This window comes from Entelurus aequoreus, linkage group LG03 (assembly GCF_033978785.1).
Source record: "Entelurus aequoreus isolate RoL-2023_Sb linkage group LG03, RoL_Eaeq_v1.1, whole genome shotgun sequence".
Taxonomy (NCBI): domain Eukaryota; kingdom Metazoa; phylum Chordata; class Actinopteri; order Syngnathiformes; family Syngnathidae; genus Entelurus; species Entelurus aequoreus.
Genome location: NC_084733.1, coordinates 3,627,230 through 3,649,037, shown reverse-complemented (window position 1 = coordinate 3,649,037; position 21,808 = coordinate 3,627,230). Strand labels below are relative to the sequence as shown.

Sequence of the window (21,808 nt, the reverse complement as noted above, 5' to 3'; positions counted from 1 at the left end):
ATTATACCCTACAGGGGGGAAACGCCATTGTGTGCGTGTGTGTAGCTTTAATGCTAATGAGCCGTGTTTGTATTTTTATCCTTCTTTGTGGGGACATTGTTGATCGTCATGTCATGTTCGGATGTACATTGTGGACGCCGTCTTTGCTCCACAGTAAGTCTTTGCTGTCGTCCAGCATTCTGTTTTTGTTTACTTTGTAGCCAGTTCAGTTTTAGTTTTGTTCTGCATAGCCTTCCCTAAGTTTCAATGCCTTTTCTTAGGGGCACTCACCTTTTGTTTATTTTTGGTTTAAGCAATAGACACCTTTTTACCTGCACACTGCCTCCCGCTGTTTCCGACATCTACAAAGCAATTAGCTACCGGCTGCCACCTACTGATATGGAAGAGTATTACACGGTTACTCTGCCGAGCTCTAGACAGCACTGACACTCAACAACAACACATCATTTGCAGACTATAATTACTGCTTTGCAAAAAATATTTTTAATCCAAATAGGTGAAATTAGTGGTTGAAAAACACTGTATTATTGTACTACTAAATCTATCAGTTGTGGTAATGTGATATTGAATGTTTTGGTGAGTTGAGGCTAGCAACAAAGCGCCTAAATGTCAGTTGAAAGTAAAGAAAACAGTACTCAGGCTGATTGTGTCTTCCACTTCTTCCTTTGTGACGACTTCAATGTGCTTGGCGGAGGTCAAAAATGTTGTGTTATGTTTATGAAAAAAATTCCTCCACAAGACGTCACGTCTCCGGGTGGACATGTTAGCTTGCTAAGAAGGTTCCAAATCTTTCCCTTGCGGCGCACAGGTGGTTAAAAACACCTCTAGCAGAAAAACATTTGATGTTAAGTCCAACAAAGTATGTTGGAATTTAGCAGCAGGCGAGATAGTGAAAGATGACCGAGGGGTATGGCGTCAGTAGAGGACCGTTTGCGGGTCACACTGTTGCTGCCCGGAGCGCTACTGCCGAGGGGACACCATGCCGAAGATAAACGACAGACAAGATATTTACTTACCGCATCGGAGTAATGTCGGTCAAAGTGACGTCGCACTTTCACAACAATAGACCCACGCATTGTTTACATTCACTCCCAAGCCAAAAATATGAATACAAACTACATTTTATGTTTACGTTACGGTTTAAATTTAAAAAAGTATGTGAAAAGTTACGACGCATGCTGTTGATCAAACGCAAACCAAACCGGATGTTAGCATAGAGGTAAGATCTCCCTTTAAACTTGATGTCACACAAACGAACAAAGTGAGTTGCTGGATAATAAGATACACTTTCAAAGATGCTGGTGAAGAAAGTCGTTCTCAACTCCAGACCAGGTTTGTTGAGCTCGTCGTTCCAGGGGAATTCAAGCAATATATTTTCTTCGGCGTAACTGACTCATGTGTGTATGTTGCTGCAGGGGCTAACAATAGGCCAGTTCCTGCTAATTTCCTCCTGGAAGAGACAAACCTTGCACTTGATCTGCAAGAGGAGGAAGTCCTAGTGAGGACTCTTTATCTCTCAGTGGACCCCTATATGGTACACAACTAGGTTCAGACCACTATATGGTACACAACTAGGTTCGGACCCCTATATGGTACACAACTAGGTTCGGACCCCTATATGGTACACAACTAGGTTCAGACCACTATATGGTACACAACTAGGTTTGGACCCCTATATGGTACACAACTAGGTTCGGACCACTATATGGTACACAACTAGGTTCGGACCACTATATGGTACACAACTAGGTTCGGACCCCTACATGGTACACAACTAGGTTCGGACCCCTACATGGTACACAACTAGGTTCGGACCCCTATATGGTACACAACTAGGTTCGGACCCCTATATGGTACACAACTAGGTTCGGACCCCTATATGGTACACAACTAGGTTCAGACCACTATATGGTACACAACCACTATATGGTACACCACTAGGTTCAGACCACTATATGGTACACAACTAGGTTTGGACCCCTATATGGTACACAACTAGGTTAAGACCACTATATGGTACACAACTAGGTTCGGACCCTTATATGGTACACAACTAGGTTCAAACCACTATATGGTACACAACTAGGTTCGGACCACTATATGGTACACAACTAGGTTCGGACCCCTATATGGTACACAACTAGGTTCGGACCCCTATATGGTACACAACTAGGTTCGGACCCCTATATGGTACACAACTAGGGTCGGACCCCTATATGGTACACAACTAGGTTCGGACCCCTGTATGGTACACAACTAGGTTTGGACCCCTATATGGTACACAAGTAGGTTCGGACCCCTATATGGTACACAACTAGGTTCGGGCCCCTATACGGTACACAACTAGGTTCGGACCCCTATATGGTACACAACTAGGTTCGGGCCCCTATACGGTACACAACTAGGTTCGGACCCCTATATGGTACACAACTAGGGTTGGACCCCTATACGGTACACAACTAGGTTCGGACCCCTATACGGTACACAACTAGGTTCGGACCCCTATACGGTACACAACTAGGTTCGGACCCCTATGTGGTACACAACTAGGTTCGGACCCCTATATGGTACACAACTAGGTTCTAAATAAACTAAATTAGTAATGAATATTTCTGACCTAAACTGTCAATAAAATTAGCGTGCAAATGAAAATACTTCACCACTTTATTCATAATTTTTGTGCTTTAAGAAACTTTTCTCAGACTTGAGCTCCAGACTTCTTCTGTTTGTTTGATATTGTCATTACTGCCACAAGTGGTGGAAAAGTGGTAGTGCCAGCTTGTTTAGACCATTTTAATAGGTGTACATCTCAGTCTTATATATTTTGGTATTTCACTAATGCTAACTGTAAGTATGCTAATGTTAGCATGCTAGCATTTTTAGCTTATTTTGCTCATGTTTTTCGTGCCGTTAGCTTTTCAGTTCGGCTTTGGCTCTTCAGCCTTCACACAAAATGTCTACTAAGTGCATTATCCAGTTCTTTGAAAAAAAAAATATATATACAGTATATTGTACTGGTTTTGAAGATGAAAACTACCAACTTTAATTTGTCAGTCCGTGGCCCCCAGTCTAGGTCAATGATGAAAGAAGCAGTTGACCAAGCATCATGTCTGTGCGTGGTAGAGATGCAGGATGAACGAAGACACCGGCGCTGAGTACCTGACTCCATGGCAGCTGTGCCGGTGTGCAGACGGTGGAGGTGTGGGAGTGGTGGAATCCAGCCGACACGGCACTTTCTGCCAGGGAGACGTGGTCACGTCCTTCAACTGGCCCTGGCAGAGCCATGCTGCTGTGGCAGGAAGCCTCCTACACAAGGTTTTAATTCAATTATTTTGTTTCTAAAATATTCTAAAAAATATTAATATTATTTTATTATTATTTTCTTAATTTTATATTATTTGATTTACTATTTTAAAAGACAGAAAGAAGACAGTAGGAAAGCTGCCATTGTTTGAATAGCATGTTTTTTTAATTTAACAATTAGTCATTTTATTCTTTCTGACAAATCATGATGTGAATGTTCTGAACTCCTGCTTCCAGAGCTATGCTGGTGTGAAAGGAAGCCAACTTTCTATTTAAAAAGAAATATGTACATATATATTTTTTTCAACATTTACTCAGCTATTTATTTAAAATGTCTTATTTGATTTTATTACTAATATTTAGAATAGCAGCAAACAGTAGGAAAGCCATGTATTTCTACATAGATATTTTTATTTAGTATTTCAAAATACTAAATAAAATGCAGTTCAAACTGCATTTTTTTAATAAGTAGTCATTTGGTTCTTTCTAACAAATGATGTTATGCGAGGAAAATCTTCATCAAAATTAATCAGGGTTGCTAAATTAATCTATTTTATTTATATATTTTTTATTATTATTAATTTATAAAAAATTATTAGTTTTATTTTAAAATATGACAAATTATAATGTAGTATGAAATGTAATTAAATAATACAATTATAATACATATAATATAAATAAAATGTTGTCCCAAAAAATATTTTTATTAAAAAAAAAAAATATATATATATATATATAGAATAAAAATAAAATAGAATATATATAATTATAATACAAAAAATAAAATTATTAAAAACAATTATGAGATTTTAAATTGCAATATAATTATAATTTATATAATATAATTATAATGGTGTATATAATATCTAATAACATTTTATGAAAAACAAATGATTATCAAAAAATTAAATAAAGCTGGGGGGGTTTTCATAACATTAGATTCTAACAAAACATTTATTTGAACGTTCTAGACTCCCGTTTTTAAAAAATATATTTTTATTGATTTATTATTATTTTAATTTAAACAATTTTTTATCCTTATTAATTCTATAAGCTACATTTTTTTTTAGTAATTAGTCATTTATTTATTTCTAACAAATTGTGTTATGCAAGGAAAATCATCATCAAAATCAATCAGGGTTGCTAAATTAATGTATTTTAGCCATGGAATATTTTTTTTACAATTATTAATTTATAAAATGTATTTGTATTATTTTAAAATATGACAAAATTATAATATATTATACAATGTAATTATTTGTATAATAATTATATAATATAATGATAATATAATATAAAAAATATTGTAAACGACTAAATATTTTTGTAGTAAAAAAATAAAATAATATATAGAATAATAATATAATTATAATAGAATATATATATATATATAATGCAAATAATACAATTATTTCAAACAATTATGAAAGTTTAAATACTTTTTACAATATAATTATAATGGTATATATCGTATAATATCTAATAAATGAATAATACAATTTTATAAAAATTAATTATTATAAAAAATATATATATAGCTGGGGTTTTTTCATTACATTAGATTCTAACAAAACCTTTATTTGAACGTTCTAGACTCCTGTTTTTTAAAAATGTTTTTATTGAATTATTATTATTTTAATTTAAACAATTTTTTATCCTTATTAATTCTATAAGCTATATTTTTTTAAAGTAATTAGTTATTTAATTATTTCTAACAAATTGTGTTATGTGAGGAAAATCATCATCAAAATCAATCAGGGTTGCTAAATTAATCTATTTTAGCCATGGAATATATTTTTACAATTATTAATTTATAAAATGTATTTGTTTTGTTTTAAAATATGACAAAATTATAATATATTATACAATGTAATTATTTGTATAATAATTATATAATATAATGATAATATAATATAAAAATATTGTAAACGACTAAATATTTTTGTAGTAAAAAAATAAAATAATATATAGAATAATAATATAATTATAATAGAATATATATATATATATGTATATATAATGCAAATAATACAATTATTTCAAACAATTATGAAAGTTTAAATACTTTTTACAATATAATTATAATGGTATATATCGTATAATATCTAATAAATGAATAATACAATTTTATAAAAATTAATTATTATAAAAAATATATATATAGCTGGGTTTTTTTTATTACATTAGATACTAACAAAACCTTTATTTGAACGTTCTAGACTCCTGTTTTTTAAAAATGTTTTTATTGAATTATTATTTTAATTTAAACAATTTTTTATCCTTATTAATTCTATAAGCTTCATTTTTTTTTTAAAGTAATTAGTCATTTAATTATTTCTAACAAATTGTGCTATGCGAGAAAAATCATCATCAAAATCAATCAGGGTTGCTAAATTAATCTATTTTAGCAATGGAATATTTTTTTTACAATTATTAATTTATAAAATGTATTTGTTTTATTTTAAAATATGACAAAATTATAATATATTATACAACGTAATTATTTGTATAATAATTATATAATATAATGATAATATAATTATAATACATATAATATAAAAAATATTGTAAACGACTAAATATTTTTGTAGTAAAAAAATAAAATAATATATAGAATAATAATATAATTAGAATATATATAATGCAAATAATACAATTATTTCAAACAATTATGAAAGTTTAAATACTTTTTACAATATAATTATAATGTATATATAATATCTAATAAATGTATAATATAATTTTATTAAAAAGTAATCATTATAAAGAATATATATATAGCTGGGGTTTTTTCATTACTTTAGATTCTAACAAAACCTTTTTTTGAACGTTCTAGACTCCGTTTTTTTAAAATGTTTTTATTGTTTTATTATTATTTTAATTTAAACAATTTATTATACTTATTAATTCTATAAGCTATATATTTGTAAAGTAATTAGTTATTTAATTATTTCTAACAAATTGCGTTATGCGAGGAAAATCATCATCAAAATCAATCAGGGTTGCTAAATTAATCTATTTTAGCAATGGATTTTTTTTTTATACAATTATTAATTTTATAAAATGTATTTGTTTTATTTTAAAATATGACAAAATTATAATATATTATAAAATGTAATTATTTGTATAATAATTATATAATATAATGATAATATAACTATAATACATATGATATAAAAAATATTGTAAACGACTAAATATTTTCGTAGTAAAAAAATAAAATAATATGTAGAATAATAATATAATTACAATATATATAATGCAAGTAATAAAATTATTTAAAATAATTGTGAAATACTTTTTACAATATAATTATAATGGTATATATAATATCTAATAAATGAATAATACAATTTTATTAAAAATTAATTATTATAAAAAATATATAGCTGGGATTTTTTCATTACATTATTTCTAACAAAACCTTTATTTGAACGTTCTAGACTCCTGTTTCCATGAGCGGAGTACATCCTATCTGACGTTCTTCATCTATGTTTAGAAATTATACTGCAAACTCATTAAGATTAACTGGCTAGCGCCCCTGCTGGTTGCAGTCAAGGAGTGCATTTTATTCAAAAATGATTGTTTATCCTTAGTCATCATTTTTTTTATTTTACGTTTGTGTTTATTATTTACATGTTCTATCCTTATTCATTCTTTAAGCTTCTGTCTTCATTACAAAGGTGGATCCATCGTTAGTGGACGGCCATCTTTCCTACTTTTTGGGTGCGGTTGGCATGACGGGCCTGACCGCGCTGTTGGGCATGAGAGAGAAGGGTCATGTGACCAAAGGTGCCAATCAAACACTGGTGGTCAGCGGAGCAGCGGGAGCTTGCGGCTCCATAGCGGGACAGGTGAGTCACGCCACGGCGGGATTAGTCATTGTGAGCAATAACAGCGCGGGCGTCCTACGTCCAGATCGGCCGCCTAGACGGGTGCACCAGGGTGGTCGGGATATGCGGGTCCGAGGAAAAGTGCAACACCCTCGTGGAAGTGTTGGGCTTTTCCGGTGCGATCAACTACCGGCGACAAGACGTGGTCGACGCTCTGCGAGAGTGCTGCCCCGATGGCGTGGACGTTTACTTTGACAACGTGGGAGGAAGCATCAGTGACGCCGTCATTGCTCAGGTGAGGGAGGAAGCATCAGTGATGCCGTCATTGCTCAGGTGAGGGAGGAAGCATCAGTGACGCCGTCATTGCTCAGGTGAGGGAGGAAGTATCAGTGACGCCGTCATTGCTCAGGTGAGGGAGGAAGCATCAGTGACGCCGTCATTGCTCAGGTGAGGGAGGAAGCATCAGTGACGCCGTCATTGCTCAGGTGAGGGAGGAAGCATCAGTGACGCCGTCATTGCTCAGGTGAGGAAAGGAGGGAGAAACTAAGCAAACTACTTTTCAAACACTTGAAGCCAGCATCAACTTGCATGGAAACATTGAAGGGAGTGACCGCCCTGAGACTGGGAGGTCTTAGACTTGGACTGGTCAGATCTAGTCTTAGACTTGGATTGGTCAGATCTAGTCTTAGACTTGGATTGGTCAGATCTAGTCGTAGACTTGGATTGGTCAGATCTAGTCTTAGACTTGGATTGGTCAGATCTAGTCTTAGACTTGGATTGGTCAGATCTAGTCGTAGACTTGGATTGGTCAGATCTAGTCTTAGACTTGGATTGGTCAGATCTAGTCTTAGACTTGGACTGGTCAGATCTATTCTTAGACTTGGATTGGTCAGCTCTAGTCGTAGACTTGGATTGGTCAGATCTAGTCTTGGACTTGGATTGGTCAGATCTAGTCGTAGACTTGGATTGGTCAGCTCTAGTCGTAGACTTGGATTGGTCAGATCTAGTCGTAGACTTGGATTGGTCAGATCTAGTCTTAGACTAAGATTGGTCAGATCTAGTTTTAGTCTTGGATTGGTCAGATCTAGTTTTAGAGTTGGATTGGTCAGATCTAGTCTTAGACTTGGATTGGTCATATCTAGTCGTAGACTTGGATTGGTCAGATCTAGTCGTAGACTTGGATTGGTCAGATCTAATCTTAGACTTTGATTGGTCAAATCTAGTCTTAGACTTGGATTGGTCAGCTCTAGTCTTAGACTTGGACTGGTCAGATCTAGTCTTAGAATTAGATTGGTCACATCTAGTCTTAGACTTAGATTGGTCACATCTAGTCTTAGACTTAGATTGGTCACATCTAGTCTTAGACTTAGATTGGTCAGATCTAGTCTTAGACTTGGACTGGTCAGATCTAGTCTTAGACTTAAACTGGTCAGATCTAGTCTTAGACTTTGATTGGTCAGCTCTAGTTTTAGACTTGGATTGGTCAGATCTAGTCTTAGACTTGGATTGGTCAGATCTAGTCTTAGACTTACAATGGTCAGATCTAGTCTTAGACTTGGACTGGTCAGCTCTAGTCTTACACTTGGATTGGTCAGATCTAGTCTTAGACTTGGACTGGTCAGATCTAGTCTTAGACTTGGATTGGTCAGCTCTAGTCTTAGACTTGGACTGGTCAGATCTAGTCTTGGACTTGGATTGGTCAGATCTAGTCTTAGACTTGGATTGGTCAGATCTAGTCGTAGACTTGGACTGGTCAGATCTAGTCTTAGACTTTGATTGGTCAGCTCTAGTCTTAGACTCGGACTGGTCAGATCTAGTCTTAGACTTGGACTGGTCAGATCTAGTCTTAGACTTTGATTGGTCAGATCTAGTCTTAGACTTTGATTGGTCAGATCTAGTCTTAGACTTGGACTGGTCAGCTCTAGTCTTACACTTAGATTGGTCAGATCTAGTCTTAGACTTGGATTGGTCAGATCTAGTCTTAGACTTACAATGGTCAGATCTAGTCTTACACTTGGATTGGTCAGATCTAGTCTTAGACTTGGACTGGTCAGATCTAGTCTTAGACTTGGATTGGTCAGCTCTAGTCTTAGACTTGGACTGGTCAGATCTAGTCTTGGACTTGGATTGGTCAGATCTAGTCTTAGACTTGGATTGGTCAGATCTAGTCGTAGACTTGGACTGGTCAGATGTAGTCTTAGACTTGGATTGGTCAGCTCTAGTCTTAGACTCTGACTGGTCAGATCTAGTCTTAGACTTGGACTGGTCAGCTCTAGTCTTAGACTTGGATTGGTTACATCTAGTCTTAGACTTGGACTTAGTCTTTGCCTGACCAAACGTACATGTTTGTGTACAGAACAAGTCTTAAGGTAACCACCCTGGTCTTTAACAAAGGTAACATACCTGTTTTGGTAAACAATAGACTATTTAGACCAAAGACAAATTAGTGTGCATCCCACATACTTAATGGGATGCACTTGGGTCGGTATAGCTTGGTTGGTAGAGTGGCCGTGCCAGCAACTTGAGGGTTCCAGGTTCGATCCCCGCTTCCGCCATCCTAGTCACTGCCGTCGTGTCCTTGGGCAAGACACTTTACCCTCCTGCTCCCAGTGCCACCCACTCTGCTTTAACTGTCACTTAGATATTGGCTTTCACTATGCAGAAGCGCTATATAAATATAATTCACTTCACAATCTTCAGTGAACCAAACAAGTTTTAGCAAACAATCTGGTGTTTAACGAGCCTAGCGTACACATGTTTATAAAGGTCATTAATTGAGCTGGAATGCACAGGTGAGCCTTTGAAGGCAATTGAAGGTCTTCAATGAACTCAACGTACGTGTTTTCGCCCACGAATGTGAATGTACGTTTTTGTACTGGGAGGGGGAGCCATTTTTTTTCTCCGTTTTGTTTCTCCCTTCCAGATGAAGGAGGGCGGCCACGTCATCCTGTGCGGGCAGATCTCGCAGTACAACAAGGACGTCCCCTACCCGCCGCCCCTCAGCCGGGAGACGCAGGAGAACCTGGCCAGAGGGAAGATCCTCCGAGAGAGATTCATGGTGCTCGACTACATGAACAAAGCCGAGGCGGCCATGGCTGAGCTCGGCCGCTTGGTCACCAGCGGACAAGTCAAGGTGAGCAGGGGAGAAAGACCAAGAAATGAAGGGAGGGAATGAAAGGAGAACCAGTAGAGCGGGGGAGTCTTTCCGGTCTTGGGGGTAACCATTTCATTCAGAATCCATTCTCCATTCAAAATCAATACTTTGATTTGGGGCGGGGGGGCATACGGAGAAAAATCTACTCCATGTGGGTCGGACTGGTAAAAAAGACAACTTCAGATTAGACTCGATTTAGACTTAGACTTCCTTTTTATTGTCATTTAAATGTGAACTTTACAGTACAGATAAGAACGAAATGTCGTTGCATTACCTCATGGTAGTGCAGGATAAAAAAGCAATAAGGTGCAGATTAGGGATGTCCGATAATGGCTTTTTGCCGATATCCGATATGCCGATATTGTCCAACTCTTTAATTACCGATACCGATATCAACAGATACCGACCGATATATGCAGTCGTGGAATTAACACATTATTATGCCTAATTTGGACAACCAGGTATGGTGAAGATAAGGTACTTTTTAAAAAAATGAATTAAAAAAAATAAGATAAATAAATTAAAAACATTTTCTTGAATGAAAAAGAAAGTAAAACAATATAAAAACAGTTACATAGAAACTAGTAATTAATGAAAATGTGTCAAATTAACTGTTAAAGGTTAGTACTATTAGTGGAGCAGCAGCACGCACAATCATGTGTGCTTACGGACTGTATCCCTTGCAGACTGTATTGATATATATTGATATATAATGTAGGAAGCAGAATATTAATAACAGAAAGAAACAACCCTTTTCTGTGAATGAGTGTAATTGGGGGAGGGAGGTTTTTTGGGTTGGTGCACTAATTGTAAGTGTATCTTGTGTTTTTTGTGTGGATTTAATAAAAAAAAAACAACAACAAAAAAACAATACTGATAATAAAAAAAACGATACCGATAATTTCCGATATTACATTTTAACGCATTTATCGGCCTATAAATGCGTTGAAAGACAGAAACAACCCTTTTGTGTGAATGAGTGTGAATGGGGTGGGTTGGTGCACTAATTGTAAGTGTATCTTGTGTTTTTTATGTGGATTTAATAAAAAAAAAACAAAAAAAACAACAAACGATACTGATAATTAAAAAAACGATACCGATAATTTCCGATATTACATTTTAACGCATTTATCGGCCGATATTATCGGCCGATAAATGCGTTAAAAGAAAGAAACAACCCTTTTGTGTGAATGAGTGTGAATGGGGTGGGTTGGTGCACTAATTGTAAGTGTATCTTGTGTTTTTTATGTGGATTTAATAAATAAAAAACAAACAAACGATACTGATAATAAAAAAAACGATACCGATAATTTCCGATATTACATTTTAACGCATTTATCGGCCGATAAATGCGTTAAAAGAAAGAAACAACCCTTTTGTGTGAATGAGTGTGAATGGGGTGGGTTGGTGCACTAATTGTAAGTGTATCTTGTGTTTTTTATGTGGATTTAATAAAAAAAAAAAAAAAAAAAAAAAAAACGATACTGATAATAAAAACACAGATACCGATAATTTCCGATATTACATTTTAACGCATTTATCGGCCGATAAATGCGTTAAAAGAAAGAAACAACCCTTTTGTGTGAATGAGTGTGAATGGGGTGGGTTGGTGCACTAATTGTAAGTGTATCTTGTGTTTTTTATGTGGATTTAATAAAAAAAATAAAAAATAAAAAAACGATACTGATAATAAAAAAAAACGATACCGATAATTTCCGATATTACATTTTAACGCATTTATCGGCCGATAATAGTCCAGGGGTGTCCAAAGTGCGGCCCGGGGGCCATTTGCGGCCCGCAGCTAATTGTTTACCGGCCCGCCACACATTCTGCAAAAATTGCAAAATTGATAGTATTGCAAAAATAAAAAATAAAACATTTAAAAAATTGGAATGAGGTGAAATCTAACGAGAAAAAGTTGCAATGTTGACACAAAGCTGCCATGCAGGCTGATTTTTTGTCTTTTGTTTTTCTTTATTTTTCTTTTTTTTTGCTATTGCTCAAAAAAAAAAAATACAAAAAAATCTATGTTATAATGAATTATTGACCTATTCAAGGTTCCAATTACTTCAAAAATGTCACTTTCAAATGTTTTATGTGTAAAAAAAAAATATTGCATATATTGTGTGGTTGCCATAAAAACATCAAAGATTTCTTTGACAAAAGAGCATAAAAACAAACAAAATAATAGTTCAAACGTAAAATGGACAGATATATCTGAAGTTGATCTCGCAACTTAAGTGTTGAAAGTTAAAAAAAAAACGAATACAAATGAGTGGGGGACCTTTTGGATCCCAAACATATTTAGTGGGATTTTATTCATATTTTCACTGATTTCTCAAAAATATTAAAGAATTCAAATCAATGGTGTCCTGCATTATTGATCTTTTAGAGCTCTAATTACTAAATACTGCATATTTCCAGTTTTGCTATAAAAAACAAAGTTGTCTTTGACAGAAAAAGCTTTTTTTTTTCTTTTTTTTTTACTTTTTATCAACCTGAAGTTGATATAGAGATTTACTGTAAGCGTTAAATTAAAAAAAAAATAGGGATGTCCGATAATGGCTTTTTGCCGATATCCGATATTCCGATATTGTCCAACTCTTTAATTACCGATACCGATATCAACCGATACCGATATCAACCGATATATACAGTCGTGGAATTAACACATTATTATGCCTAATTTGGACAACCAGGTATGGTGAAGATAAGGTACTTTTTTAAAAAAATGAATCAAATAAAATAAGATAAATACATTAAAAACATTTTCTTGACTAAAAAAGAAAGTACAACAATATAAAAACAGTTACATAGAAACTAGTAATGAATGAAAATGTGTCAAATTAACTGTTAAAGGTTAGTACTATTAGTGGAGCAGCAGCACGCACAATCATGTGTGCTTACGGACTGTATCCCTTGCAGACTGTATTGATATATATTGATATATAATGTAGGAAGCAGAATATTAATAACAGAAAGAAACAACCCTTTTGTGTGAATGAGTGTAAATGGGGTGGGTTGGTGCACTAATTGTAAGTGTATCTTGTGTTTTTTAAGTGGATTTAATAAAAAACAACAACAACAAAAACGATACTGATAATAAAAAAACCGATACCGATAATTTCCGATATTACATTTTAACGCATTTATCGGCCGATGATATCGGCAGACCGATATTATCGGACATCTCTAGTGCAGAAATTAAATAAATAGGTTACTGTACAGATAAATATGTTGCACTTTTGCATATGCATCCACGTTTGTTATATTGTCTTTATATTCCAGCTAGTTCATCCATTTTGGGGGGAATTGAGGGGATTATTATGATGCGTTCAAGAGTCTTACGGCCTGAGGGAAGAAGCTGTTACAGAACCGGGAGGTTCTGCTACGGAGGCTGCGGAACCTCTTTCTAGAGTCCAGCAGTGAAAACAGTCCTTGGTGGGGGGTGGGAGGAGTCTCTGCAGATTTTCTGAGCCCTGGTCAGGCAGCGGCTTTTTGCCATCTCCTGGATTGTTTTCATTGTTTAAAAATAGAACAAGCACGTTCTGAAATGGTACAAATCATAATGTTGTTGTTGTTTTTTTTACAATGTCCTGTTGCGGTTAATAGTATATATACTTTATTTGTCCTTATTTATATTTTCTGAATACATTGTGTGATAATGTTCATCAGTCAAGTCATTGGTGTTCATTTTCAATCTAGCAAGATACAAAAATAATATCAAAATCAAATTACAGGATGTTATTTATGTAGTTTGATCATTTCCCTCGACTGGTGCACTAACATCATGTGGTTTATTTATTTTTTATTTTTTTTTACATATGTAGCATCATCTGCAAAGATGCAAAAATTGCTATGGCGACATCCAGTGGACACATTTAGAACAGCTGTTACTTTCATTCCAAAATTTCAGGTTAACTTTTATACTTAAACTCATCTGGATAAAACCTGTTTGCGGGCCTGATCCGGCCCTCGGGCCGTACGTTTGACACCGCTGCTTTAGGGTAATCATTCAGCCACCTCTTCTGAAGTCGTACCTATCATTGTAGCAACCATCCTTTCAAACGGGATGCACCACTAATTTCCTTGAGTCAGTTTTGCCCTCATGTATCTTATTCACTTTCTTCATTACAGGACCATTCCTTCTTTTTTATTATTATTATAATTATTTCAGCCAGGCCAGGCCCTAACCAATCTGGTGCCCTAGGCAATAGCTTTGTCTTTGACTTTTTTTTTTACTTAAAGAAAGCAAATTAACATATTATATGAGAATGTTATGTTATGATTATCTTTAACCGAATCACAGCAGTGCTCAAGTTAAAAAACAGCATTCCCTCTCATGTGATATTGCTTAATTAACATTAATGATGTGCACTTTAACAACTCGGCTTACAACTATACCTAATATATAAAGGGGTGGAAAAGTGACTATTGCCTGCAGGGCAAACATTAGCTAACCAGAAGGCAATAACAATGTCAAGAAAAAACACCTGCTTAAAAGATCTAATACAAATGTCCTTGAGGAATGTAAGGTGGGAGTACTGTAATTACCTAACGTTACATTATTATTTTCCATAACAATTTAGCCCCCTCCGCAATATTAACCCGACGTTAAAACAGAAGTAGCTATTTATTGATTAGCAATTGCCGAATCATGTAACATTAGCTTAATGCTAAAAAGCCAGGTTACTATCACATTCTGTAACAGACAAATCATTTCATGTAGGCTAACGTTACCTACCTGCTACCTCTGTCTTTTTCTCGTTTCTCCTCCTCTTCTTTTCTATTTTTTCTTCCCTGGGCACCTGACAGTTTTGGCCGTTTTGACATCTTGTGTTGATTTTTTGATGTGGTAAGAGTCATGATACGGGAAGGGAGGGGGCGCACCGTGCCAACTTTTTTTTTTTCCTCCAACATTTGTGGCACTGGCGTGGCGCCCCCTGATGGACGGCGCCCTTAGCATTTGCCTATACGGCCTATGCCACGGGCCGGCCCTGATTTCAGCAATTATCACAGCAATGTCAGGCTCAAACAAGCACCTCCTACTTCCAATAAGACTTGCACATCTATAAGGGGGCGTGGTCTGTGGCGGGTTTCAAGCTCAGCTGACACTTAATGATCCTGCACAATATTCATGACAAATGTGTGCTTTGTTTTAAAGATGTGCTATTTGGATTCACACTGTATGAAAAAAAATGTGAAAAGGAATTTTACCTTTGCAACCTCATTATACTATTGGCTAGGTTTTATATTCATAAATGTAAGTTTCTCAATACCCGACTTGTTTTGTGTGCCTTTAAAAAAGAATTAGAACTCTACTTTGTTTTTTTTATCTTTACTTTTTACACCAACATGCGTCCGTTCTCCCTTTTCTTTCTACACACTGTGTCTGCTTGTAAGTACTCTGTGATTGTGCGCTGCCGAACATGCTCCTCTGCTCGTAAAACCAGCAATGTCACCACGTGACGACGACGGGGGTACCGGTACCTTTTAGAGGCGGTATAGTACCGAATATGATTCATTAGTATCTCGGCATTATACTAGTACCGGTATAACGTACAACCCTAATATATATATATATATATATATATATATATATATATATATATATATATATATATATATATATATATATATATATATATATATATATATATATATATAAAATTTAAAAATATCTTTTTTTTTTAATGTTTTATTTTATATATATATATGTATATATATATATATCTATATACCTCTCTCTCTTTCTATATATACATATATATATATATAAATATATAAAAAATATAAAATAAATTATATATTTTATTTTTAATGTTTTATTTTATATATATATATATATATATATATATATATATATATATATTATGTTGTTTTTTTTGCATTTTATTTGAGTTACTTTATTGAGTTTACAACCCCCTGGCGCTGATTTGTACTGTTTTTGTACTTATTTAGATTATTATTGTTTCTCGATTGTTTGTAAATGTTGCAGTTTATAAATAAAGGTTTATAAAATTTTTAAAAAAAAAATGTAAATGTTGCAGTTTATAAATAAAGGTTTATCAGATAAATTAAAAAAAAAATTAAATAGAAATGTTGGACCACATCTGAAAATATTTTGTTTGAGAAGAAAAACATAACATGAGATAATAAATGCACACAGACTTGCAAAAAAAGAAAAGAAAAGAAAAAAGACACTCAATGTACCACAGAATGATTGTTTTTTTTTTTTTTAATTAAGTAGATCATTCACTCACATTATTGTCATTGAAAATGTAATGTCAAATTCTATAACTTGTATGCAAAGAACTCAGAAAATGTTTTCTATTTGGAAACTTTGTCCCATAGCCACGCCCCCTCAGGTAATGTACTTCCGTTGTTGTGACCTCTGTTTACAATCTGTTACATCAACAATAGACTTATAAAATTATCGATCATAAAGCTTCATTATGACGTCGCTTTCGTCACTTGATTGACGTTCAAGGCACCCGAGCATCTTGTGAGAAGACGCTGGCTGCTGCCAGCTCGGTGCGAAGGGAGGAAAAAGGCGAGAAACACTTTTCATATTAACCGCACCTGCCGTCAAAAGCCTAAAAACTGACCGCACAGTTCCTGTCTTCACAATAAAAGTGCTGCTCCATCCTGCCTGTGCAAACAAAATAAGAGTCTCTGAAAGCTAGTTTGCCGTCAATGTACAGTACGTCTTAAAGTGTTGACGAGACCAGGTGTGTGGCCGCAGTATAAACACCAATCATTTCATTCTGGCTGGTAAACATTTGTATTAAATTAACTTTGTAATTGTGAAGAAAAAGACCAACGTGCTGTGTTAAACCACTAATGGTTATATAAGCGAGCCGGAAGTGTTCTTTTAGTGTTCTCGCGAGACGTGTAGAAACACCAAGCCAAACCGGAGTCAATGAAGAGAACGTCGTTGTAAGTTTGACCATTCACTTTTGACAATTCTTCATAAACAAGATGGTGAAAAATTTAAAAGAACAGAGAGACACAAAAACACTTCTTGCCTCTGTACGTCATATTTGTCTACAATGACATGTGAAAATGTAACGGTAATGTCCAGCAGAGGGAGACTCGTCTGCCTGAATGACTTCAACACATTGTATCCAATTTGACAATTATATTCAACATATCGGCACTTTTACACTTTTTTAACGTGTCTGACATGTCAACTCATTAAAGACAACTTTCGGCATTGCTTCTTCGCCGCTTTGTGTAGGATGGCAACAGAAAGAACCACAGAAGACCGCAACATGTATGACTTGGTTTTGAACGAATACCGGAAGTCAACCAACAGGAAGTAGTTTAGCGGTAGTGACATCATCTAACTGCTGTTTACCGATTATAGCATCTAATAAATATAAACGACTTTAGCTTCAAATGCAGTCACTAATACAAAAATATTATCAAGTAATTATGTAAAGAATATTAACAATTGACTTCAGGACAACACAGTTGTTGTTATATTTTGTGTTGAATATGTAACCGTTAGGAAGTTGCAAACACCACCTTTAAACAGCCTTTCTACTAAAAATGGACATATGTTCAAATCCAGAAAATTAAAGATGTATTAAAGTGTTCGCACGCACATTTTCTTTGTTACGTCGCAATCAACTTGAAATCCGCCACAGATGTGCGCGCCCAGACCACGCCCACTTATCAATATGCACCTATGTGCTTTGAGCGCGCCAAGTCTGACCAATCACAAGTCAGTGGGAGGGGCTTCTTACTCGGGTTTGGCGCGAAGACAGCTACTGTCTAAGAACTGAAGGCAAGGATGAAATAATTAGAAAATAAAATAAATGGTGTCTGCAAAATATGTTTATACATTTTCATGTGATTGTGTTTATTTTATTTTTTAAAGTGTAAACTTTTGGTGGAATGTAATTATTTTGAAATTGCAGGTGCTGGAAACCGTGGAGAATGGCATTGAAAATATGGGAGGTATGGCCTTCAAGTTTGTTGTTATATGTGTGAATGTTGTACATTCTACACCAAATAATCATCTATTATTATTATTATTATTATTATTCACAGATTACCCACAATTCCTGGCTTTCTGGGACATTTTGCCCATTGAAAACCAACTTGCACAATTCCCATATTTCTCAACCAATTCAAACCATTCCGCAAAACTCTCACCTTAGACAATCAAACTACCATTTTCCAATTCCAGGAAATTTCCAGGAATTTTTACCTTTTCATTTAAGGTTTTAAGTCCACATTTTCCAGCCGTTTTTGACCATTCCACCTTCAAAACATTCCTCATAGCTTGTTTTGTTTTCGTAGGATTTCCCGTTTTTCCCAAAATTCCAGGAATTCCGACTGTTAAAAACTGTTGCTATGCCAACATTTTTCAACCGTTTTGAAAAATTCCAACGCCAACCCATGCATATCATCTAGGACAATTGTGGTATTATATATATTTTCAAAATTTCCCGGTTTTCCCGAAATGCCCAGGAAATTCCCATTCAAATGAATGGACATATTCATAGTTCTACAATCCCCCAAATTTTGCGTAATTTTTACCCGATTCCGACCTTTCAACCATCCACACACACACACATTACTCTTCTGATATTTCAAACCCAAAACATGTTTTCCCTTTCCCCAAATATCCCAGATTACCCAGAATTCCCGTTTTTCCGGGTCATTGTGCCCATTGAAAATGAATGAGCCATTTTTCCAACTTGCCCATAACTCTCAACCAATTCAAAAACCATTCCGCAAAACACTCACCTTGGACAATCAAACTACATTTTCCAATTTCAGAAAAATTCCAGGAATTCCCGGTTTTCACCTCTTCCTTTTAAGGTTTTAACAGTGCACATTTTCCAACCATTTTTGACCATTCCACCTTCAAAATATTCCTGTTAGCTTGTTTTGTTTTCGTACAAATTCCCAGTTTTCCCAAAATTCCAGGAATTCCGACTGTTAAAAACTGTTGCTATGCCAACATTTTTCAACCATTTTGAAAAATTCCAACACCAACCCATTCATATCATCCAGGACAATTGTGGTATTATATATATTTTCAAAATTTCCCAGTTTTCCCGAAATACCCAGGAAATTCCCATTCAAATGAATGGACATATTCATAGTTCTACAATTCCCAAAATTTTGCGTAATTTTTACCCGATTCCGACCTTTCAACCATCCACACACACACACATTACTCTTCTGATATTTCAAACCCAAAACATGTTTTCCCTTTCCCCAAATATCCCAGATTACCCAGAAATCCTGGTTTTCCGGGTCATTGTGCCCATTGAAAATGAATGAGCCATTTTTCGAACTTGCACATAACTCTCAACCAATTCAAAAACCATTCCGCAAAACACTCACCTTGGACAATCAAACTACCATTTTCCAATTCCAGAAAAATTCCAGGAATTCCCGGTTTTTACCTCTTCCTTTAAGGTTATAACAGTGCACATTTTCCAACCGTTTTTTGACCATTCCACCTTCAAAACATTCTTCATAGCTTGTTTTGTTTTCATACAAATTGCAAGTTTTCCCAAAATTCCAGGAATTCCGACTGTTAAAAACTGTTACTATGCCAACATTTTTCAACCATTTTGAAAAATTCCAACACCAACCCATTCATATCATCCAGGACAATTGTGGTATTATATATGTTTTCAAAATTTCCCGGTTTTCCTGAAATGCCCAGGAAATTCCCATTCAAATGAATGGACATATTCATAGTTCTACAATTCCCCAAATTTTGCGTAATTTTTACCCGATTCCGACCTTTCAACCCTCCACACACACACACATTACTCTTCTGGTATTTCAAACCCAAAACATGTTTTCCCTTTCCCCAAATATCCCAGATTACCCAGAAATCCTGGTTTTTCAGGTCATTGTGCCCATTGAAAATGAATGAGCCATTTTTCCAACTTGCACAATTTCCATCTCTCAACCAATTCAAACCATTCCGCAAAACACTCACCTTAGACAATCAAACTACCATTTTCCAATTTCAGAAAAATTCCAGGAATTCCCCAAATTCCCAGTTTTCACCTCTTCCTTTAAGGTTTTAACAGTGCACATTTTCCAACCGTTTTTGACCATTCCACCTTCAAAATATTCCTCTTAGCTGGTTTTGTTTTCGTACAAATTCCCAGTTTTCCCAAAATTCCAGGAATTCCGACTGTTAAAAACTGTTACTATGCCAACATTTTTCAACCATTTCGAAAAATTCCAACACCAACCCATTCATACCTAGAACAATTGTGGTATTATATATATTTTCAAAATTTCCCGGTTTTCCCAAATTTCTAGGAAATTCCCCTTCAAATGAATGGACATATTCATAGTTATTGCGTAATTTTTTACCCGATTCCGACCTTCCAACCCTCCACACACACACACATTACTCTTCTGATATTTCAAACCCAAAACATGTTTTCCCTTTCCCCAAATTCCCGGTTTTCCCAGAATTTCCCCCCCATTGACAAAGAATGTGAAATATACATATCCCACATTTCTGGACCGACTTGAACCGTTCCGCCACCCGCACACTCCATCCCACATTTGTCATCCGATCGGGCCCATTCCAACATCCGCACGCTCCACTCGCTCTGGACTCTCAAGCATGATCAGTTCGGCTCACGCGTATCGCCGACTTGCGCACATAAATTGCAAATTCTCGTTATAATTATTGCTAAAATTGTCTGAATTGTTTTGTCTTGCAGTTGCATTCTGCTCAATGATGGAAGGAGGAAACCTGGGCAAGCAGATTATTAAAATAAGCGACTAAGGACACTCAGCAGGAATATCTTGTATAGAACATTTTTATTCCACAGCACTATAAACCATGAATTGAAAAACAACATAACTGTGGTTTCTCCCTTTTTTCAGTAATAAATGCCATCAGTGATGTGTGTGAACATATTGAATGAGTGGACAGTGTTCATCATCATCATCATCATCATGTGCACGTGACTTGTGGTGCCCCCTAGTGGCGTGATCAAGCATGGTTAGGGGAGCTGTGCAGAATAATGCAGAGGCAATATGTTGGCCTTAAACATTCTGACGTGAATGCAAGCAAAATTAGTTGTCGTTAGATTGTGCAGGTGTACCTAATGTTGTGGCCCTGACAGTCTCGCTCGTGTGAAGTGGCCGCCCCTTATTATTGCAAATATGCAAGTAGCACTGCCATTCCTTTTGTGCTGAGTTTGTCGTAAAAGGGGTTTGAAGTAGGGATGTCCGATAATGGCTTTTTGCCGATATTGTCCAACTCTTTAATTACCGATACCGATGTCAACCGATATATGCAGTCGTGGAATTAACACATTATTATGCCTAATTTGGACAACCAGGTATGGTAAAGATAAGGTACTTTTTTTCAAAAAATAAGATAAATAAATTAAAAACATTTTCTTGAATAAAAAAAGAAAGTAAAACAATATAAAAACATAGAAACTAGTAATTAATGAAAATTTGTAAAATTAACTGTTAAAGGTTAGTACTATTAGTGGAGCAGCAGCAC

General features: G+C 35.2%; 2 protein-coding genes across 6 annotated transcripts in view; one reads left to right on the top strand and one right to left on the bottom strand.

Moving 5' to 3' along the window:
• The window catches only part of mideasb (mitotic deacetylase associated SANT domain protein b), a 68,778-nt gene extending 67,839 nt beyond the window's left edge, over window positions 1-939 (bottom strand). Inside the window, exon 1 of the mRNA XM_062040966.1 lies at window positions 636-939. The gene's annotated coding sequence lies outside the window, so the exon portion shown is untranslated. The remainder of the gene's footprint in view (window positions 1-635) is intronic.
• ptgr2 (prostaglandin reductase 2) lies at window positions 14-21,200 on the top strand. 5 transcript variants are annotated; one of them, XM_062040967.1, is made up of 8 exons: window positions 1,180-1,332; window positions 1,416-1,534; window positions 3,124-3,315; window positions 6,987-7,157; window positions 7,222-7,431; window positions 10,060-10,269; window positions 18,216-18,255; window positions 21,012-21,192. In XM_062040967.1, the coding sequence occupies exons 1-8, from the start codon at window positions 1,296-1,298 to the stop codon at window positions 21,074-21,076; spliced, it is 1,044 nt and encodes a 347-aa protein (XP_061896951.1). In that variant the 5' UTR covers window positions 1,180-1,295; the 3' UTR covers window positions 21,077-21,192. The 5 variants fall into 5 exon arrangements, with proteins under 5 accessions (XP_061896952.1, XP_061896951.1, XP_061896955.1 ...); XM_062040968.1 differs by lacking the exons at window positions 1,180-1,332; window positions 1,416-1,534 and adding an exon at window positions 14-153 and having other exon boundaries at window positions 21,012-21,197; XM_062040971.1 differs by lacking the exon at window positions 7,222-7,431 and having other exon boundaries at window positions 21,012-21,200.
• Window positions 21,201-21,808: the final 608 nt, after the last annotated feature.